Source organism: Eriocheir sinensis, chromosome 47 (assembly GCF_024679095.1).
Source record: "Eriocheir sinensis breed Jianghai 21 chromosome 47, ASM2467909v1, whole genome shotgun sequence".
Lineage (NCBI taxonomy): Eukaryota > Metazoa > Arthropoda > Malacostraca > Decapoda > Varunidae > Eriocheir > Eriocheir sinensis.
Genome location: NC_066555.1, coordinates 1,369,677 through 1,389,719, shown reverse-complemented (window position 1 = coordinate 1,389,719; position 20,043 = coordinate 1,369,677). Strand labels below are relative to the sequence as shown.

The window sequence follows — 20,043 nt, the reverse complement described above, 5'->3', positions numbered from 1 at the left end:
AGACCCCACAAGAGGATCACAGGAATTCACGCTATGCCAAGAAATAGGAATGGAAGGAAAGTTCAATCCTGCAACATGCCGTAACCCTCGTCAACTCATCGCCTGTCATTTTTGAGGGATTTCCAGGTTCACGGCTATATCACCTCATCACGTGACATAATCTTGGTATAGTTGCTGTTGACATTTTTGAGTGTTTTGTTTTTTATCAAGACTAAATTCCCTTGGCCATAGATTCCCCCTTTCTCTTAGCATCTCACAGTTTCATCTACTTCTCTTCCTCCCTTTTCTCTCCTCCCTTCACCTTGCATCTCCCCACCTCCTCTTTTTTCCTTCCCTTTCATCTCCTTAGTTTCACCCTTTCTATGTATCTTTCCATCTTCTTTCTTCTTTGGGAGTATAAGAAAAATGCAGAAGCGGATATGTTTTCTATGTCTCCTTGTGTCTGAGGGAGGGAGTTTAGCTGCTGTGAAATTACTATAGAAGACTTGCCATTGTTATTTATGTAATGTTCTTTCTACGCTTCCCTTTGGAGATGGGAACACTGGCCAATCTCAAGCTCTTTCTTACAATCATTTTTACGTTTAGTTTCCGAAGCGCATTCATAGGAAGTCAATCTCAGTTTTTTTATACAATCGCGTTTACATTTAGATTCCGAAGCGCATTCAACAGAAGTCCACCACAAAATCAAGGTAAAGAAAATCCCAAGTTCAAAAGAAAAAGGAGAACCACACACAACAAAACAACAACATACGAAAAACTATAAAAACAAAAAACAAGTTGGACTAAATTCCGAGCTAAGACAAGACTCGATTCATCTCATTAACAGTTAAGATATAATACCCTCTGTTCCCACATGCACTCTCATACCACACACACATATACAAAACACGAACAAAACAAACAGACAGCGGCCGAATTAAAACGACTCTTGTTTATAGATGAAGTGAGTGAGTGTTTGTGTGCAGTCCGTTATCTGTCTCTCTAGTGCCTTCAGGATGTGGCAAGGGATGGAGGGCGGGAGAGAGAGGGGAAGACAGAGAGATAGAGAGGAGAATGAACAGAGGGCAGGATATAGAGAACGGGAGACAGAAGAAACAGAGGCAGCAGCAGAAAGACATGGAAAGGAAAATCATAGTAAAGAAAGAAGGAAGGAACGGATGATTTATACCATAAGTTCCTGGTTATCATGTGTTTGAAGATACCCTAAACTTAACCTAACCTAACCTAACAAAACCCCAAACAGTCACTATAGGTCTTGACTCGGAAAATTCATATATGCTTCCTTACTAATGAGACTTTCTATACAACAAAGTAAGGTCTTTCTTTGTTGATTTATACCATGAGGAAAGAAAAAAAGGAAGAACGAAGGCAATGAGTGAAAAAAAGGAGTTAGTATAGGGAGGAGAGGAAACAAAGGATGAAGAATAGAAGGAGACAGAAGGATCGAGAAGGAAGGAGGGAGAGGGAGACAGGGATCGACAGGAAGAGGGAGGGAAGTGAAGACAGACAGGGAGAAGACAAAACATAGAGGAGTGTTGACGAGAGTAAACACTGAAAGAAAGATAGAAAGAAAGACAGGAAGGGAGAGAGAGAACAGTTAAGAGAGAGATAGGAAGGAGAGGAAATGAAAGGAGTGTGATGACCTTAGTGAATGTCAGGGAGTGAGCGAGAAGGAGAGAGACGAAGAGAAAGAAGAAAGACGTAGAGAAAGCAGAAGAAAGATGGAAAAACACAGAGAAAAGATGAAACTAAGGAGATGAAAGGGAGGGAGAAATGAGGAGGAGGTAGGGAGATGTAGGGTGAAGGGAGAAAAGGGAGAGAGAGAGAGACACATAGGTGAAGCTGAAAGAAAGAGAGAAAAAGGGAGAGAGAAAGAGAGGGAAGGAAGGAAATATGAAGAATAAGAGGAAACAGTAAAGAGGGAAAAAGGAGAATGGAAGAATGGAAGAGAACTATATTGGGGTGACTAAATGAAAGGGAAAAAGGGAGAAGAGAGGAAAATAAGGGAGGAACAAAGGGAGAATGAGATAGAGAAAAGAATAAGGAGACTTTAAACAATCCATCGAATTCTTTTTGTATAAACTTCAACTAATGTGAAAATTGACGTGTAAATCAATAAGCAAAAATAAGTTAGTAAATGCAATAGAAGGATACAGAAAGGAAGGGATATTGGAGTAGAAAAAGAAGGAATGAGAAAATGAAGGGAAAAATTATGAAAGAAATGGAAGGAAGGAATTAAGAGAGGAACGGAATGATAAGCGAAGGAATAAGTGAAGGAAAATTGAAAGAATGAAGGAAGGAAAAAACAAAGGGAAAAATTATGAAAGAAATGGAAGGAAGGAATTAAGAGAGGAACGGAATGATGAATGAAGGAATTGAAAGAAAATTGAGAAAGAATGAAGGAAGGAAAAAACAAAGGGAAAAATTATGAAAGAAATGAAAGGAAGGAAGAAAGAAAGGAGTGATGAAAGAAGGAATAAGTGAAAGAAAAGAAAGAAGGAAAGAAAAAACAAAGGGAAAAATTATGAAAGAAATGGAAGGAAGAAAGAAAGGAGTGATGAAAGAAGGAATAAGTGAAAGAAAAGAAAGAAGGAAGGAAAAAACAAAGGGAAAAATTATGAAAGAAATTGAAGGACAGAAGGAACAGAGGAAGTAACAAACGAAGGAGGAATAACTGAAAGAAAAGTTAGAGAGAATGAAAGGAAAAACGAAGAATGAAGAAAGATGGAAAAAAGAAAACAAATAAGACAACTTTCCAGACATAAACACAAACAAACAACTAAATAAACAAAAAAAAAAAAACATGTGTGTGTGTGTGTGTGTGTGTGAGATATTTTGAAGAACCTTTTGTTTATTTACGTCAAGTCACCACAGACCAGATTGACTCATTGGCCGATCCACCTCAAACCTTACCCCTTTCTCTCTCTCTCTCTCTCTCTCTCTCTCTCTCCTCTATGCTATTTCTCCTCTTTCTATCTCTCTTACCTATTTATTATTTTTGTTTTAGTTTCTGTAATTGTGTGTTTCTTGTTATTCTTCATCTTTTCATTCTTTTATTTATTTTTTCTCTCTATCTTTCCTTTCATTCCCTCTATGCTGTTCCCCCCTCCCCCTTCCCTCCAAACCTACTTCTCTCCCATTGCTTCCTATCTCCCTTCTCTCATGCTTCATAGTTTCTCCCTTCCTTCTCTGTCTCTCTCCCTCTTCCTCTTTAGCGAGAAGGAAAGGAGAAAGAGAGAAGGAAAAGAAAGGAAAAATAAGAAGCAACACTGAATTTCATTAAAGAGAGAGAGAGTGAGAGAGAACGAGAAATAGGTGAATAGAAAGAGAGAAAAAATGACGGTAAAAAAAATAATGAGAAATAGATGGCATATCACTCACTCAATCAGGCTCTATTATCACCCTTCAAGGTTCACAATGGGGAGGGAAAGAAGCAACAATAGCCGTACACGAGGCGACGCTATAAACGGCAGGAAGAGCGTCCCATCCACGCCTTTGTACCGCCCCTTTCAACACCTCTATAGAAGGATCCAATCACCTGTAGATACTCGGCCTTATGCTAATGACTTGTTGCGATATTCATGTCTTTCTTTTCTTCTCTTTTTTTCTACTTTCCTTCTCTCTCTTCCTCTTGGTCTATTTCTTTCCTATCATCTTTTCCTTCCTTGTTCTTTTTGCCTAATTCTCTCATTTGTGGCTTTACCGTGTAGCAGCAATGGGCCAAATTTGTGGCTTTACCGTGTAGCAGCGACGGGACAAATTTGTGGCTTTACCGTGTAGCAGCGACGGGCCAAATTTGTGGCTTTACCATGTAGCAGCGACGGGCCAAATTTGTGGCTTTACCATGTAGCAGCGATGGGACAAATTTGTGGCTTTACCGTGTAGCAGCGACAGGCCAAATTTGTGGCTTTACCATGTAGCAGCGACAGGCCAAATTTGTGGCTTTACCATATAGCAGCGATGGGCCAAATTTGTGGCTTTACCGTGTAGCAGCGATGGGCCAAATTTGTGGCTTTACCATGTAGCAGCAACGGGCCAAATTTGCGCCATGATATAAACCCCCAAAAATAGATGATGCATAAACTGATCACAAATGCTTTGGTATATATTATGAAATAGTTTGAGAAAGTGATGATTTTTTCTCATTTTTCTCGCTTAGAGGGACCATTAAGAAACATGATCCCCGCTGCTACTGGGTTAAGATTACAGTACGCTTTTTTTTTTTTTTACCCTTGAGAAGTTACTACTGAAAAAAATAAATAAATAAATAAAAAAATAAAAAGTTCCCCAGCGTAGAGTGACTCGCCTCTTGCAAACTCCTGGCAGCCTCATTTTGACCTTTGTTATGAATAGTAATCTAATATTTCATTCTATCTTTAGTAATAACAACTTTCTCTATTTTTCCTAGTTTTTTTATTTGATTATTCTGTTTATTTCTCTATTCATTTATTTATTCCGAGTGTCTGTCCGCCACGTAGGGTTATTGTGTGGCCTGTCCGTCATGGTGGAATGCGCTCCGCCCTATTCAATGGCCCAGCAACACACACACACACACACACATGCACACACATCACTCTCGGGGATTATAGGCTGCTGCTCTGTGTGTGTGTGTGTGTGTGTGTGTGTGTGTGTGTGTGTGTTATATAACTTATCTTGGCTTAATTTCTCAACTGCATATCATGAAGCTTCTCCTCAAGATCTTGTCATAACTATTATCTTATTAAACATTATGTCCATCCTGATTATCTTATTATTAAACATTATTATCTTGCCATCATATTAAACCAACATTTTTTTATTTTCATATGTAAACATCTTTTAAAACCAATCTTAGTTTAATTTCACGACTGTACATCTCAGAATAGTTCCTTATTGTCGTGATTAAAATTGACCTTTGCTTAATTTCAAAACTGTACATCTCAGAATAGTTCCTTATTGTCGTGATTAAAATTGACCTTTGCTTAATTTCAAAACTGTACATCTCAGAATAGTTCCTTAGTGAGTACAATTGATCTTTGCTTAATTTCAAAACTGTACATCTCAGAATAGTTCCTTAGTGAGTACAATTGATCTTTGCTTAATTTCAAAACTGTACATCTCAGAATAGTCCCTTAGTGTCTGGTCATACCCTCAGATCATCTTTTAAAACCAATATATAACTTTTTTCTCATAGCCAAATATCACAGCATCTTAACTGCAGAAATCTTATAAAACCAATGCTTACTTCTTTTCAGAGCCAAACATCATTTCAAACTAAATACCTCAGCATCTTGTCACACTGGCCCTGTGTCCCGGGGTAATGGGTTCACAGGCTCAAGGGCCAATGTTACGGAGATGAGCACCGAGGCCATGCACTGCTACACCCCCCAACTTTACCTTTTGTCCTAATCTAAGATAGTATTATACAGCCAATACATATCTTTTTTTATTTACTTCTTTAAATCATTTATTTCCTATTTACTTCTTTTCACAACTAACCGTCTTTAAGTAATCCCTCAGTATCTTTCCCTAGCCTCATTAAATTTTATAAACCCAACATTAACTTCACATCACAACCATACATCACAAACATCCCTCGAGCATCTTATCCTAACTGCGGAAAACCTTAAAAAACAATATATTTACTTCATTCCACAACCCAGCATCTCAAAACACCATCCCTCGGCATCCTGTCCTAGCCTCCAACACAGCCCTGCAACATTGGGTCTGCTCGTCACCAAGCTCCGGGGCGTGTCTTATCACCCCCATCAGCCCAGCTCTCACGGCAGGAAGTCTGACGCTGAGGCGAGGGATTCTCCAGCACGGGGGAGACTAACGTAAACTTAAAGAAACTATATCAAAGCCTCACTGAATGTTGCTCAAGAATCAGATTTTCCATTAATTTCCTATGAGGTTAGATGGTTGATGAAATGCTTCCAAGTACTCTCCTCCTCCTTGGGTCTTGGGTGGGAGTCCTCTCTGCCATTGTTTACTATGGAATGGCCTCTACCTTTATCATCATCGCCTTTTCTCTAACATCAGATTTTCCATTGATTTCCTATGAGGTTAGATGGTTGATGAAACGCTTCCTACCACTCTCCCACCTCAAGTCAAACCATTGCAAACAGTCCGTTGAGGTTTTGTCTTCCATGGGTCCTTTCCTATCCTCTACTCTGCCACACAATCCTAACACCTATGCCTTCCTCTCATATGTTAGCTATAGGCCACCTAAGTTTGCCGATTTCTGACCCCAAAACTGTCTCATATGTTAGCTATAGGCCTCCTAAGTTTGCCGATTTCTGACCCCAAAACTGTCTCCTCGACCCTAATAACTCCCGTCATATATAGTTATCGTTAAAATGGTTAATTATTGGTGTTTTTTGGCAATAGTTATGTCCCGGAAACCAGTAAATACGAGGCTTTGAGTACGGCAATTTGGCAACGGTGGCTATAGGTAACATATGAGAGGGAAAAATAGGTGTTGGGACCATGTGGTAGAGCATAGGACAGGAAAGGACCCGCAGATGCCAACACCTCAATGGACTATTTGAAATGGTTTGACGATAGTTACTTCTCAGTTTTCAGGTTGGTCCTTTTTATAATCATCATAATCAGTGGTATCCCAGGGTGTTGATGTTTGTTCTGAGCATTATTTGTTCCTTCATCTGTACCTCACACCTTGAAAATAGTCTCCCTTCCTTTAGCTTGAGAAGGCAGTCAGTCAGTCATCCACTCTCTTATTTTCTCCCTCCACTATTCCCCATCTTGAGAGTAGGGGGCTTCGTGGCGCAGTGGTTAGCACACTCACCTCACAACCAAGAGAGCCTGGGTTCGATTCCCGGGCAGAGTGGAAAAATTTGGGCGGCTTTTCCAATACCCTACGCCCTTGTCCACCCAGCAGTGAGTGGGTACCAGGTATCAATCAGTGGTTGTGTCCCATCTCCTGTGATCTGTTCCCTTCTCCTATAATTCCTTCCCCTTCTGTCTCTCTCCGGCATATGACCACAGATGTTGCGCCGACTAAACGAAACTTTCCAACTTTTTCCACCTTTCATTGCCTTGCTTATCCACCTATTTGTTCCCATCCTTCCACAACTCAAGGGGAAAGGTGGGAAGCAAAGTATGAATGAATATCAAGAACACTTAACTATATGTACTACACTAAAAATCCTATACTACCCATTTTCTCATTTAATTTTTATTGTTTTGGAGGAACATTCAGCGAGGCTTTGATTTAGTTTCTTCAAGTTAACGCTAGTCTCTTGTGATGGAGAATCCCTTGCCTTCTTCGCTCGTATTTTGTAACTTATTCACGTTTTTGTCCCCATTCTCTCACACCTTTCACACTCCAGGGATTAGGGTGAGGGGGAAAGGGGGCCAGAGAAGATGCCGGGGGATGGTTTGTAAGTGAATAAGAATACAGACTCAGAAAGCACAAAGAAAGAGAGAAGAGAGGAGAGAGTAATAGACACACACTTTTTCCTCCCAGACACAGACACTCGTAAACTTTTCCGCCTTTCAAATGACTGTTTACACGCTGCTATTCCGAGCCCAATGGTTAGGCCACAAACTACACATTCACCTCTTTCTCAAGTGTGGGAAATTAGGTCTGTCTGGCCATCCCTGTCTGTCTGTGTCTCAATGTGTGTGACTAGTCTCGTCTCTGCTGGCTTTTCTCTATCAAATTGTAGCATAAAGGACTCGTCACCCTACTTATGTCTCTGCCTGAGTGTGTGGTTATCTGTTTCTCTGTGTGTTTGTCTGTGTTCTTGTCTCCATCCCTGTGTCTGCCTCTAACTGTAGCATAGAGGACTCGTGCTACACCTATTTCTCTCTCTCTTCGTCTCTTACCTAATCTATCCACCTGCCTGTCTGTAAACCTGTACTGTATCTAGCTGTGCCCTTGTGGTTGGTTCTACTGAATATGTGGACAGGATATGCCGGGACAGGAAAAATTACGAGACTTTTCAGCGGAGGGATAATACCATGACAGGTCCAAAATGTCAGAGATACAGAAAGACAGATAGATAGATAACACGACATCCTACTGAGGTAATACATGACGCAGTGAGAAGCCAGATTACAGAACATGGTCCCACGTTACGTCATAAGGATTGATTCTGCACCTTATAACATGATGGGGAGATGGACTAACAGGGAGGCAGACTACCTGAGAAATGGATTAATACAGTGGATGAGTGAGGAGTTTGCAGGAGAGGGAGTGAGTTTGCCGAGGGAATGCCGGGACAGGAATGATTAGAGACTTTTCTGGTGTGAGGGAAAATACCTATGACAGACCAGGGCGTCAGAGATATTGAAAGACAGATAGACGGATAACACGACATCCTTCTGAGCTAAGACATGACGCAATGAGAACCCAGATAACACGACAGGATCCCAAGTTATGTAATATGGATTAATTTTGCATCTTATAACTATCAGGGGATGACTACCAGTGATATGGATCAATACAGTGAATGAGTAATAATGAGTTTGCAGGAGAGGGATTAAATTTGCTGAGGGAATGCCAGGATAGGAAATATTATGAGACTATTCAAAGAGGAAAAATACCTATGGGCATTACAGGTGATGAAAGACAGATAGATAATACAACATCCTTTTGAGCTAAGATGTGACGTAATGGGAAGCCAGATGACGGCAGAATCCCACAATACGTAATATGGGCTGATGTTACGCATTATGGTATGTAACGGAGATGGGCACTGGGGCCATGAGCAGCAATAACCTATGCCCTCAACTTGACTCTTGCTTCACTTATAACATGGTGCAGTTTCAAGGTATGTAATAGGATGTAATTTTAAGGTAGCTACACTGACGTAAGTTTAATCAATACAACACAACGTAAATGATGGAAATAGAAAGCATAGGAAATTATAGTGTGTGGTGAGGTTGAATTCACATCACGGACACCGAGGATAACGGATAACGAGGAGTTAATAGTTAATACTAAAAGAAGGAACTACCACCAGGAACACAAGAGGACATAGTAAAAGATTGAGGAAGGAAAGATGCTTGAGAGACATAAAGAAATATAGCTTCCCGCAAAGAAATATAGAGGTTTGGAACAGACTAAGCGAGGATGTAGTATCGGCGAGGAGTGTGCACAGCTTTAAAGAAAAGTTGGATAAATGCAGATACGGAGACGGGACCACACGAACGTAAAGCCCAGGCACTGTAAAATTATGACTAGGTAAATACACGTTCATCTCAAACACTATACGTAATATCACTGCTTCAAACCACACTATCACCATTCATCACTATACAAGCCACTACACTATCACCACCATTGCAAGTCACCATCATTAACACTACATACAGGATACACCATTACTGTCACCATCAAGAGCCAAGTTATCACCATTTCAGACTGGTATCATCACCACACCCCCCATCCCATTAACATCACCACGACCACTACCATCACCATCACACATAACATCAATACTCAAACTATCATCGTCATCACCATTAAGTAGGTAATTAATTAACCTATCATCATCAATTCTTATGTCATCACCACTAGTCCACCACCACCACAATAGTTGATCATCACCATCACCACCATCACCTACAAATACCACTTTGCCATCACATTCATCACCACCTCCACAAACTACATTATCATCACCACCAAGCAACACCATCACCACCACCAGAATCATACAACACCACTACCATAAATGACTTCATCACCACCCCACTAAACCACCACCACAGTATTTTAAGTAGTTATAAGTGCTGCCAGAAACACTTATAACTACTTACAATACCTAGTTTTTGCTTCCTACATTTCTATTTTTCTGTCCTTATTTAAATACTGGCATTACAATCATCCCTCAAATAGTACAGCTTCCAATAGTTCGGTTTTGGTTTTATGTGGATTTTCTAAGAAGATTTTTAAGGATTTTTAAATATCCCAATGAGCAGGAAATCTTAAAATCCTAAAATATCTTCTATGACAATCTGTATAAAACCGAAACTGAACTATTGGAAACCGTACTATTTGAGTGACCACAGTACAGTGTTATTTGTCTACTGCATAACAGCACCCTCGCAACCTACATGCACTACCCCAGTCTAAACCTCGCTTCCTGCCCTCCAGCCTCCGTCCCAGCCTAACCACATAATCTTCTCTACCCAAACATGACACTGGTTTAGTATCCCGCCACTGCTATGTAACCTGAGATGTGTGTGTGTGTGTGTGTGTGTCTGTCTCGTATTCTCAGATGCTTTCAACTCTCACAACTTTTCTTTCTTTTTAGTTGTAGATACATTCCAGTTCACAGCTGATATTTTTTCCCTTCAATATTTTCTCTGTACCAGCGACGGGCCAAATTTGTGGCTTTACCATGTACCAGCGATGGGCCAAATTTTTGATATAAACCCCCAAAAAATAGATGATGCATAAACTGATCACAAATGCGTTGATATATATTATGAAATGGCTTGCGTGAGTGATGATTTTTTCTCATTTTTCTCACTTAGAGTTGCCTTTAAGAAACATGATCCCCGCAGCTACCAGGTTAAACACTATTAGCATTTGAGTTTATAGCTAACATTTTTCTTCCAATTAAGAGATCACTGAGAAGACTATTGACTATTAACTATGTGTACTAATGTGAATATGAATTTGTTATGCTATGAAAAATAAGAATATCTAGTTAGAATATTGACAGGGATGAGGTAGTATTGCGTATGTGTTTTGTTATTTCCTTAGTAATATTTCACTTTTAAAATCATATTCCTCACTAACACACATTGACACACACACACTATCATCTCCCTCACTCTACAATCTTCCCTGCTTTCTTTTCCTCTACCTTACCCTGCCCTCCCTCCTCTCCCATACCATGTCAAAAGCTGCCCCTCCCTTCCATCCCTTCCCCTCCTTCACCCCAACCAAAACAGTAAAAGTCCAGAAGTACACCCACCTCCCACACAACCCCCAGTGACAAGAACCAATGGCACAGCACAAGTCATATCACAATTTTATCATAAACAATCAAATCTAACCTGACCTGACATAATTAAAGCTAACCTAACCATACCTGACCAATAAATAGAAATAAGTACATTGATATATCCCCCCCCTGACCATATATCAAGAAACTAAGGTCAGTATTATCGGACAATCTTGCCTCTTACATCAACTCTTTTCAAAGGTCAAAAGGGAAATTAATCTGGTCCTAATGAGTGTTCTTTTAGGTTCATGAAACAGAAGAAGGGTCACTCTACCACCAGGGTAATAAAACTAGCCCCAGAAATGCCTAGAAAGCCTTGTCAATGTATGTGATTGGGTGCCGATCTGTTTTTAGAATATAACCTTAATGTCTCACAAAAGAGCGATGTGACAGTAAGCAATACAGCAGTGTGATGTATGTGCACAAAGTACTTTATATAGCACATAGGTGTTCTTTGCAGTGAGATGGGAATACGACTGGAGTAAGATCGAACCCTTCTCTCCAGCCTCTACTCTCCCTCACCCTGCCATTCCTTTTCCTCTCCTTCACACTGCCCTTCCTTCCCTCCCTCATTCTATCCTTCATTCTCTTCCTCTCCATCACCCTGTTCTTCTCCTCCTCTCCTTCACACTGCCCTCCCTTCCCTCCCTCATTTTATCCTTCATTCTCTTCCTCTCCATCACCCTGCCCTTCCTTCTCCTCTCCTTCACACTGCCCTTCCTTCCCTCCCTCATTCTATCCTTCATTCTCTTCCTCTTCATCACCCTGCCTTTCTCTCTCCTCTCTCTCACCCTACTGTGCCATCTACATGTGGAAGATCCTGGAGTACCTGAAGCCTGACCCCACACCCTCCATTCTGACCTCAGCAAGCTGCAAGTGATGAAGAACAGCCCTCCCGACAACAGGCCCAGAGAGAGAGACCCAGCTCGTACCCAGCCTTAGACATGACGGGATGGAAATTTTCAACGCACTGCCTCAGATGACAGAAATAAAGAACTGCTCAGTGGATAAGTTCAAAAGAAAGTCTCGATTCTTGATAAGATTAACCGAATAAGTAAACTCTGTCCTCCCTTCTCCCTGTCACCCTGCCTTGCCTTCTCCTCTCTCTCACCCTGTCCTCCCATTTTCTCTGTCACCCTGCCCTTCCTTTTCCTCTGTCACCCTGTCCTTCCCTTTCCTCTGTCACCCTACACTTAATTTTTCTGTCACCCTGCCCTTCCTTTTTCTCTGTCACCCTGCCCTTCCTTTTCCTCTCTGTCACCCTGTCCTTCCTTTTCCTGTCACCCTGCCCTTCCTCTTCCTCTGTCACCCTGCCCTTCCTTTTCCTGTCACCCTGTTCTTCCTTTTCCTCTGTCAGCCTGCCCTTCCCTTTCCTGTCACCTTGTCCTTCCTTTTCCTCTGTCACCCTGCCCTTCCTTCTTCACTCCCTCACTCTGCCTCCCCAGCATCCCTTCTCTCCCTCACCCTGTCACAGCATCTCTTCTCACCCTTCCAGCACCCAAACCAAAACAAATAAAGCCCTCTCTCTCTCTCTCTCTCTCTCTCTCTCTCTCTCTCTCTCCCTGCCTTCCCCTTCCTTCCAGCCACTCTTCTCTCCCTCACCCTGACCAAAACAAATGGCACCCTTTCCCTCCCTTACCCTTCCATCCCCTCTTCCTTACACCCCCTCCCTCACCCTGTTCCCCCTTCCTCTCCCTGACCAAAACCAAAACAAATGTCACCTCACCCTGTCATCCCCTTCCTCACCCTGTCCCCCCTGACCCAAACCAAAACAAATGCCCCCCTCCCTCACCCTGTCACCCTTCCCTCCCTTACCCTGTCCTCCTTAACCATGCCCTCCCTTACACCCCCATCCCTCACCCTGTCACCCTTCCTCTCCCTTCACTTCCTTTCTTTACCCTTACACCCCATTCATTTCCCTCCCTCACCCTGTCACCCTTCCTTTCCTTCCCTCACTCTTATATCCCCTTCCTTTCCCTCTCTTACCCTGCCACCCCCTTCCCCACTATGCCACCCTTCCCTTCCCTTCCTTCACCCTTACACCCCATTCCTTTCCCTCTCTCACCCTGCCAACCCCTTCCTTACACCCCTTCCCTCACTGTCCCCCTCACCCTGCACACCCTCCCCCCCTGACCCAAACCAAAACACATGCCCTCCTCCCTCACCCTGCCACCCTTCCTCCCCCTCACCCTTCAATTCCTTCCCTCACCCTTACACCCCCTTCCTTTCCCTTCCTCACCCTGTCACCCCCTCCCCCCCTGACCCAAACCAAAACAAATGCCCCCCTTCCTCACCCTGCCCTCCCCTTCCTTACACCCTCTCCCTCACCCTGCCACCTCCTCTTCCTCACCCGGTCACCCCCTCCCCCCCTGACCCAAACCAAAACAAATGCCCCCCTCCCTCACCCTGCCCTCCCCCCCTCACCCTGCTCCCCCCACTCACCTTGAAGTACTCGTTGGTGTTGAGCGCCGCCAGGTTGTTCTCGTACTTGGCGTAGACGAGCCGCAGGTGCTGGTAGGTGTCCGGGAGGATGTCCAGGATAAAAGGCGGCGAGTTCTTGAGGTTCATCTTGGTCTGCTGGCACTGCTTCACTACCTTGTCCATGAGCTTCCACGTCTTCTCGAGAGTCCGCCGCTCGATCACCAGCTTCGGGGGTGCCATGGCGTCCGCGAAGGCCCCGTGCAGCCGCAAGATGAAGGCGGAGAAGTTCTTGGGCTGGCCGTTGCGCGCCTTCCCACTCGTGGCCATCTTGCTGGGACTGCCCTCAGGCTTGCCAACCCCGCCGACCCCTCACCGCTGACGGCCTCCACGGCTCACAACTAATGCTCTACAGCGTTTTACAGCCTTATTTTTATGGTGGAGCGTCTCTTGAGTGTTTATGAGGTCAGGATGATGTGTTTTGACCTTAATTCCTCTTCCTCCAAAGTCCCGTCACAGTTCACTCACACTCAATCGGTTTTTATCAATGAAGGCCTCCACGGATTCACAACTATACCAATGAATGACGTTTTTTAGCTTTATTTTTATGGTGGAGCGTCTCTTGAGTGTTAATGAGGTCAGGATGATGTGTTTTGACCTTAATTCCTCTTCCTCCTTCCTCTTCCTCCAAAGTCTCGTCACAGTTCACACTCAATCGGTTTTTATCAATGAAGGCTTCCACGGATTCACAACTATACCAATTAATGACGTTTTTTAGCTTTATTTTTATGGTGGAGCGTCTCTTTAGTGTTTATGAGGTCAGGATGATGAGTTTTGACCTTAATTCCTCTTCCTCCAAAGTCTCGTCACAGTTCACACTCAATCGGTTTTTATCAATGAAGGCCTCCACGGATTCACAACTACACCAATGAATGACGTTTTTTAGCTTTATTTTTATGGTGGAGTGTCTCTTTAGTGTTTATGAGGTCAGGATGATGAGTTTTGACCTTAATTCCTCTTCCTCCAAAGGCCCGTCACAGTTCACTCACACTCAATCGGTTTTTATCAATGAAGGCTTCCACGGATTCACAACTATATACTCAATGTCGTTTCCCAGCCTTCTGTTTTATGTATATTGTTCTCCTAGTGTTTATGAGGTCAAGATTATGTGTTTTGACCTTTCTCCAAGACGGGTCGCCTACCAGTCTGATCAAACAATCTCTCCTACGGGCGTTTTACAGCCTTATTTTGGATGTATACTGTTCTCCTTGTGTTTGTGAGGTCACGATGATGTGTTTTGACCTTTCTCCAAGACGGGTCGCCTACCAGTCTGATCAAACAATCCCTCCGTTTTATCAATGAAGGCCTCCACGGGTTAAGAACTTTATACTACTCAATGACGTGTTTTAACTATATTTTTACGGTTGAGTGTTCTTCTAGTTGTTATAAGGTCAGGGTAGTTTGTCACAGGGTCAAAATAAAGTGTTTCGACTCTCTTGATTCCTCTCTGACTAAACCTTCCTGTCACTTTTTATCAATGGAAAGGTGCGGAACTTGATTGATTGATAGTTTATTGTTGCAGGTAAACAACAAGGGAGAAGGGAGGAACATGCCATCCCAACCCCCAGGCAGGACAGAGTGGGATTATACAACTATTAATACATGTGTAGGTCTTGATAACTCCTCCTCAATGACGTTTTTTTGGTGTTATTTTCACGGAGGAGTGTTTCTTTAGCGGTTATGAGGTTATAGGAGGATGTGTTTTGACCTTTCTCCAAAACGGGTCGCTAACCAGTCTGATCAAACAATCCCTCCGTTTTATCAATGAAGGCTTCCACGGCTTGAGAACTCCTACTCATTCACATTTTCCAGCCTTTTTTTATTATATGTACTGTTCTCCTAGAGTTTATGAGGTCAGAAAGACATGTTCGGATCCCTCTCTTAAGTTCACTCTCATAATCCAACTCACTTCCGTTTTTATCAATGAACTCCTACTCAATCACGTCAATCAGCCTTCTTTTAATTCATATATACTGTTCTCCTAGTGTTTATGAGGTCAGAAAGACATGTTAGGACCTCTCTCTAAGTTCACTCTCATATCCAACCTGCTCTCGTTTTTATCAATGAAGGCCTCCACGGCTTGCGAACTCCTCCTCAATGACGTTTTTTAAGTTTCTTTTTTTAATATATATTATTCTCCTAATGGCTACGGGGTCAGGGGAGCGTACTTTGACCTCTCTACAAGACGGGTCACTATAAGCTAGTCTGATCAAACCATCCCTTACTAATGAAGGCCTCCACAACTTCAGAGCTCATCTTGTATATCGTTTTTGGGGGTTATTTTTATGATGGAGTGTTTCTTTAGTGGCTACGAAGTCAAGATGAAGTGCTTTGACCTGACCTCGAGACCCTCCAAGCCGGGTCACTATATCAGTCTGACCCAAGTTTTCATCAATGAAGTTAGTCAATATCTTCTGAAGGTCTGATTTCAGTCTTGTATTTAAAGTGAAATGTTCCCCTAGTGGCAATACGAGGTCAGGATACCGTGTTGTGACCTGACCTCAACCCACCATACACCCCTATACTACACACGAACTCTGTGAGGAGGTACACTAACAACACTAATACATTATACAAGGCACCCTAACACACTATTCAAGGCTCCCTAACACACTAACACTATACCAAGGAACACTAACTCACTATAGGGACACTAATTAACACACTATAGATAAGGACACTAACCGATAAGAAGGGGACACTAACGCACGACGGACACACTAACACACTATACAAGGTGCACTAACACACTAACAGCACCCGAGGAACACTGGGGCGCGGGTCTGAGGCGCTCCCTCCCTCCCTCCCTTCCTGTGTTGTGAGATAACTTTATCCTGAGCGAGATATGAACCGGATATGGTGTAGTCTTGGTGTCTTTCCATCCTAGAGCGAGTTTAGAAGTGCCGCTGAAGGGAATTTTTTACGCTATATAGCTACGCACAACTGGCCTTCTGTTCTATTTCTTTCTTTTCTCTCCCTTCCCTTCGTTTCCTTCTTTCCTTTCCTCCCTATACCCATATTATCATTCTCCTCGCCTTTCTTTATACATCAACAAGGAAGGAAAAAGATTACCCTGAACGTCTTACAATATTTTTTTTTCTTTTTCTCTTTTCCTTCTTTCCTTTCTTTCATTCCTTTTCTCCGCCTTTCCTTTCCTCCCTTTAACCATTCTTCTTGTCTTCCCTTTCTTCTTTTCCTTCATTTCTCTCCAATCAGGATTTTTTGTCTTATTTTCTCTCCCTTCGTTCCTCTTCTCCTCTTTCCCCTGAGCTTCCTCCCTTCCCATTTTTCCTCTTCTTCTCGTCTTTCCTTAGATATCAGATATTTTCTCTTTCTCTCTCTTTTCTTCTTATTTCCTCATTTTCCTTCATTTCCTTTGACTTTTCTTTCATTCTTGGCATTCTTCTTCCTTTTCTCGTCTTTCCTCATATATCAGTTATTTATTTTCTCTCTCCCTTCCTTCCTTTTCTTCCTCTGACTTAATCTAGTTCCTGGCTATCATTCTTCTTTGTTTCGCCTTTCCTAAAATTTCAATAAGGAAGGGATTAGTTTTTTCTCTCCTCTTCTCCCCTTAATTCATTCATTTTTCCCGCCTCTCCTTATACTAACCCTTCTTCTTCTTCTTCTTCTTCTTCTGACTATTGCCTTAATTTCCTCAAACGTAAGTAAAAAAGAAAAATATTGCCCTCTTATATACGTCAATCAATAATTTTTCTTCTCTATCTCCCTTCCTTCCTTCCTTCCTTTCCTCTTCCTTTCCTCCTTACCCATTCTTCCTAGCTCTTCCTCACGCCTTTCCTCCAAAACTAGCAAGAAAGGGAGAATCTTACTCTCCACTACCTAATCTTACTCCTCTTACTACTTACTATTACTACTGCTAACTACTCTTCCTATTCTTACGACTCGCTAGCCTATATATAGTTATGAATGAAGTGCCGGAGGGGTTGGCGGCCCTGCGCGAATGTTTTGGTGGATGGATGTGTGTGCGTGTAATTGACTGTGTATGTATGTATTTAGCTGGGTTTTAGCATGTACGTGTATGTGTATGTGTATATGTGCGTGTGTGGGGGGGTGAGCTGGTCTTTATGAATGGTGCGCGGTACTTTTATCCTTATTGAGTCCGTCTATAAGGCTCACCGTCGCCTGCCCCGCCTCGCTGCCTCCCCCGCGGACCTCCATCACCTCCTTTTTTTCCCTTTCCCTCCCGCCCGTGCCTCGGAGGGCGTCGAGGCACCGCTGCTGAGGCCCGCCCCGGCACCTCCTCCCCCGCCGCCGCCGCCGCCGCCTGGGCCGTGTACTGCATGCCAAGGGTGAATGCCCTCCCGCGCTCCCCTCTGCCTGCTGTAACTACTGCCGCTGCTGTTACGAGACTGTTGACGCTAACTGCTGCTGCTGCTGCTAATGTCATTATCTCTACTACTACTACTACTACTACTGATTCTACTACTATGTTATTTATTAATCAATGGGTCATACGCCTATTAGCTACTATTACTACTATTGCTACTGATGTTTCGATGGTGATAACTCTAACTACTACTACTACTACTACTACTACTACTACTACTACTACTACTACTACTACTACCCACTCATTCACACACTCACTCACTCATTCACACCCTCCCTCCTTCCCTCACCTATTCACTCAACCACTAAACCAAACACACACACACACACACACACACACACACACACACACGCACGTAAGCAATTAAATCCACACCACTGTTACATATTCTCCTCAAAAAAGTTTCCCAATACTACTAACACGTTAATTCGTTTCATGGAAGGGACGGGAAAAAAAGAACATAAGCACTTCCTAACCCACATCTATGCGTCCGTGTGTGAGTTCCTTCCTCTCGCCTTCGTTTGTTTTGGTTAGTACTTTGTTTTAGAAGTGGACCGGAAGGCGTGGGTGGTTCCGGTGAGAGAGAGAGAGAGAGAGAGAGAGAGAGAGAGACGGGGAGGGTAGAGATATGTGAGAGGGAGAGAGAGGGGAGGGAGGGAGATGAATGATTGGGCACGAGAGAGAGAGAGAGAGAGAGAGAGAGAGAGAGCCGGAAGTCATTACATTTCAACAATACAAGCCTAGTGTCATTCTTTCGGGGTGGTGATGGTGGTGGTAGTAGTAGTAGTAGTAGTAGTAGTAGTAGTAGTAGTAGTAGTAGTAGTAGTAGTAGTAGTAGTAGTAGTAGTCGTAGTAAGGGCACCATCACCAACAGCAATAATAATAATAATAATAATAATAATAATAATAATAATAATAATAACGCCGTATAGAACAACAAATTATGGAAGCCTTATTTTCTCTCTCTCTCTCTCTCTCTCTCTCTCTCTCTCTCTCTCTCTCTCTCTCTCTCTCTCTCTTTATATATAGATTTTTTAAGGTACTCAACAAGGAATAAATGACAGCCAGAGAGAGAGAGAGAGAGAGAGAGCACCCCTCATATCCGCTCACCTTGAAACTCTCTCACCTGCGTCTGTCAATTCTTCACCTCCTTACCTTTCTACTTTTCCCTTAATTAGGCCGAGAAACTAGGGAAAAGGAGGAGGAGGAGGAGGGGGAGGTAGGGGGCCAGGGCACAGGTAGGTTATAACAGGTAATGGACAGGTTAATTGTGTGATATTCTTTGGTGTTTTTTTTAATTAATATAAGAGGTTGTTTTCATTGATTACTACTACTACTACTACTACTACTACTACTACTATTACTACTACTACTACTACTGCTGCGTTCCTTATACCTCTATTTTTTGTTCTTGTTCTTGTTCTTTTTCTTGTTCTTGTTCTTCTTTTTCTTATTTGTATTTGTTTTCTTCTAACATTATTATTATTATCACTATTACATCTTCTTATTTTTCTTCTTCTTTTTCTTCTTCTTCTTCCGCTCATCATCACTTCTTCCTCCTCCTCCTCCTCCTCCTTCCTCTTCTTTGGCTTCTCTCCATTGATTATAAAACATCTCTTCTTCTGTTTGTTTATTTATCTGTTGAACTACTTCCTTCCTCCCTTCCTTTCTTCCTTCATTTCCTTCCTTCTTTCCTTCCTTCCTTCCTTCTTTCCTTCCTTTATTCATTCACTTATTCTTTCTGTCATTCATTCATTCCCTCCTTCCTTCCCTCCTTCCTTCTTTCTTTCCTTCCTTTCCTTCCTTCTTTCCTTCTTTTATTCATTCACTTATTCTTTCTTTCATTCATTCATTCCCTCCTTCCTTCATTCATTCGTTCATTCATTTTTTTCGCTGAGAGAGAGAGAGAGAGAGAGAGAGAGAGAGAGAGAGAGAGAGAGAGAGAGAGAGAGAGACGGCCCACCTACCTACATCCCTATTCACACACATTACAACCCACTCATTATCTGTACAAACTCATTCTACCCACAGTTACGTTCACTAACACCATTTTCTTCCAGTATACTTAGACAAACACAAGCCTAGAGTGGACCATGACAGTTCTTAAATAAATCTACGGTAACTTCATCCCTATTTTCGTGTAGCAGGGAGCAGAGCACTGCCAACCCATAATTCTATATGTCGCTAAGGAGGTCAGTCGGATTATTCTCATTCATTGTGCAGAGGCCTCGTTAAACTATCGCTAGGCTC

The 20,043-nt window shown here is 42.6% G+C and overlaps 1 protein-coding gene and 1 long non-coding RNA gene across 7 annotated transcripts in view; both read right to left on the bottom strand.

The window, feature by feature from the left end:
- LOC126981254 (E3 ubiquitin-protein ligase CBL-B-A-like) overlaps nucleotides 1-16,190 on the bottom strand; it is a 60,926-nt gene extending 44,736 nt beyond the window's left edge. For 2 of the 6 annotated variants that reach the window (XM_050832137.1, XM_050832138.1), the window contains exon 1: nucleotides 13,407-13,723. In XM_050832137.1, the coding sequence (XP_050688094.1) occupies nucleotides 13,407-13,712 (306 nt within the window). In that variant the 5' untranslated portion in view covers nucleotides 13,713-13,723. Of the gene's footprint in view, nucleotides 1-13,406; nucleotides 13,954-14,221; nucleotides 14,475-16,127 lie in introns of those variants that run through there. The other 4 variants (XM_050832134.1, XM_050832136.1, XM_050832132.1 and 1 more) reach the window with 4 other exon arrangements.
- LOC126981257 (uncharacterized) lies at nucleotides 3,599-8,939 on the bottom strand. Its single transcript, XR_007733862.1, has 2 exons — nucleotides 4,956-8,939; nucleotides 3,599-4,829 (listed from the first exon to the last, which is right to left on the bottom strand). It is a non-coding gene; the product is annotated as an uncharacterized LOC126981257 (long non-coding RNA).
- Nucleotides 16,191-20,043: the final 3,853 nt, after the last annotated feature.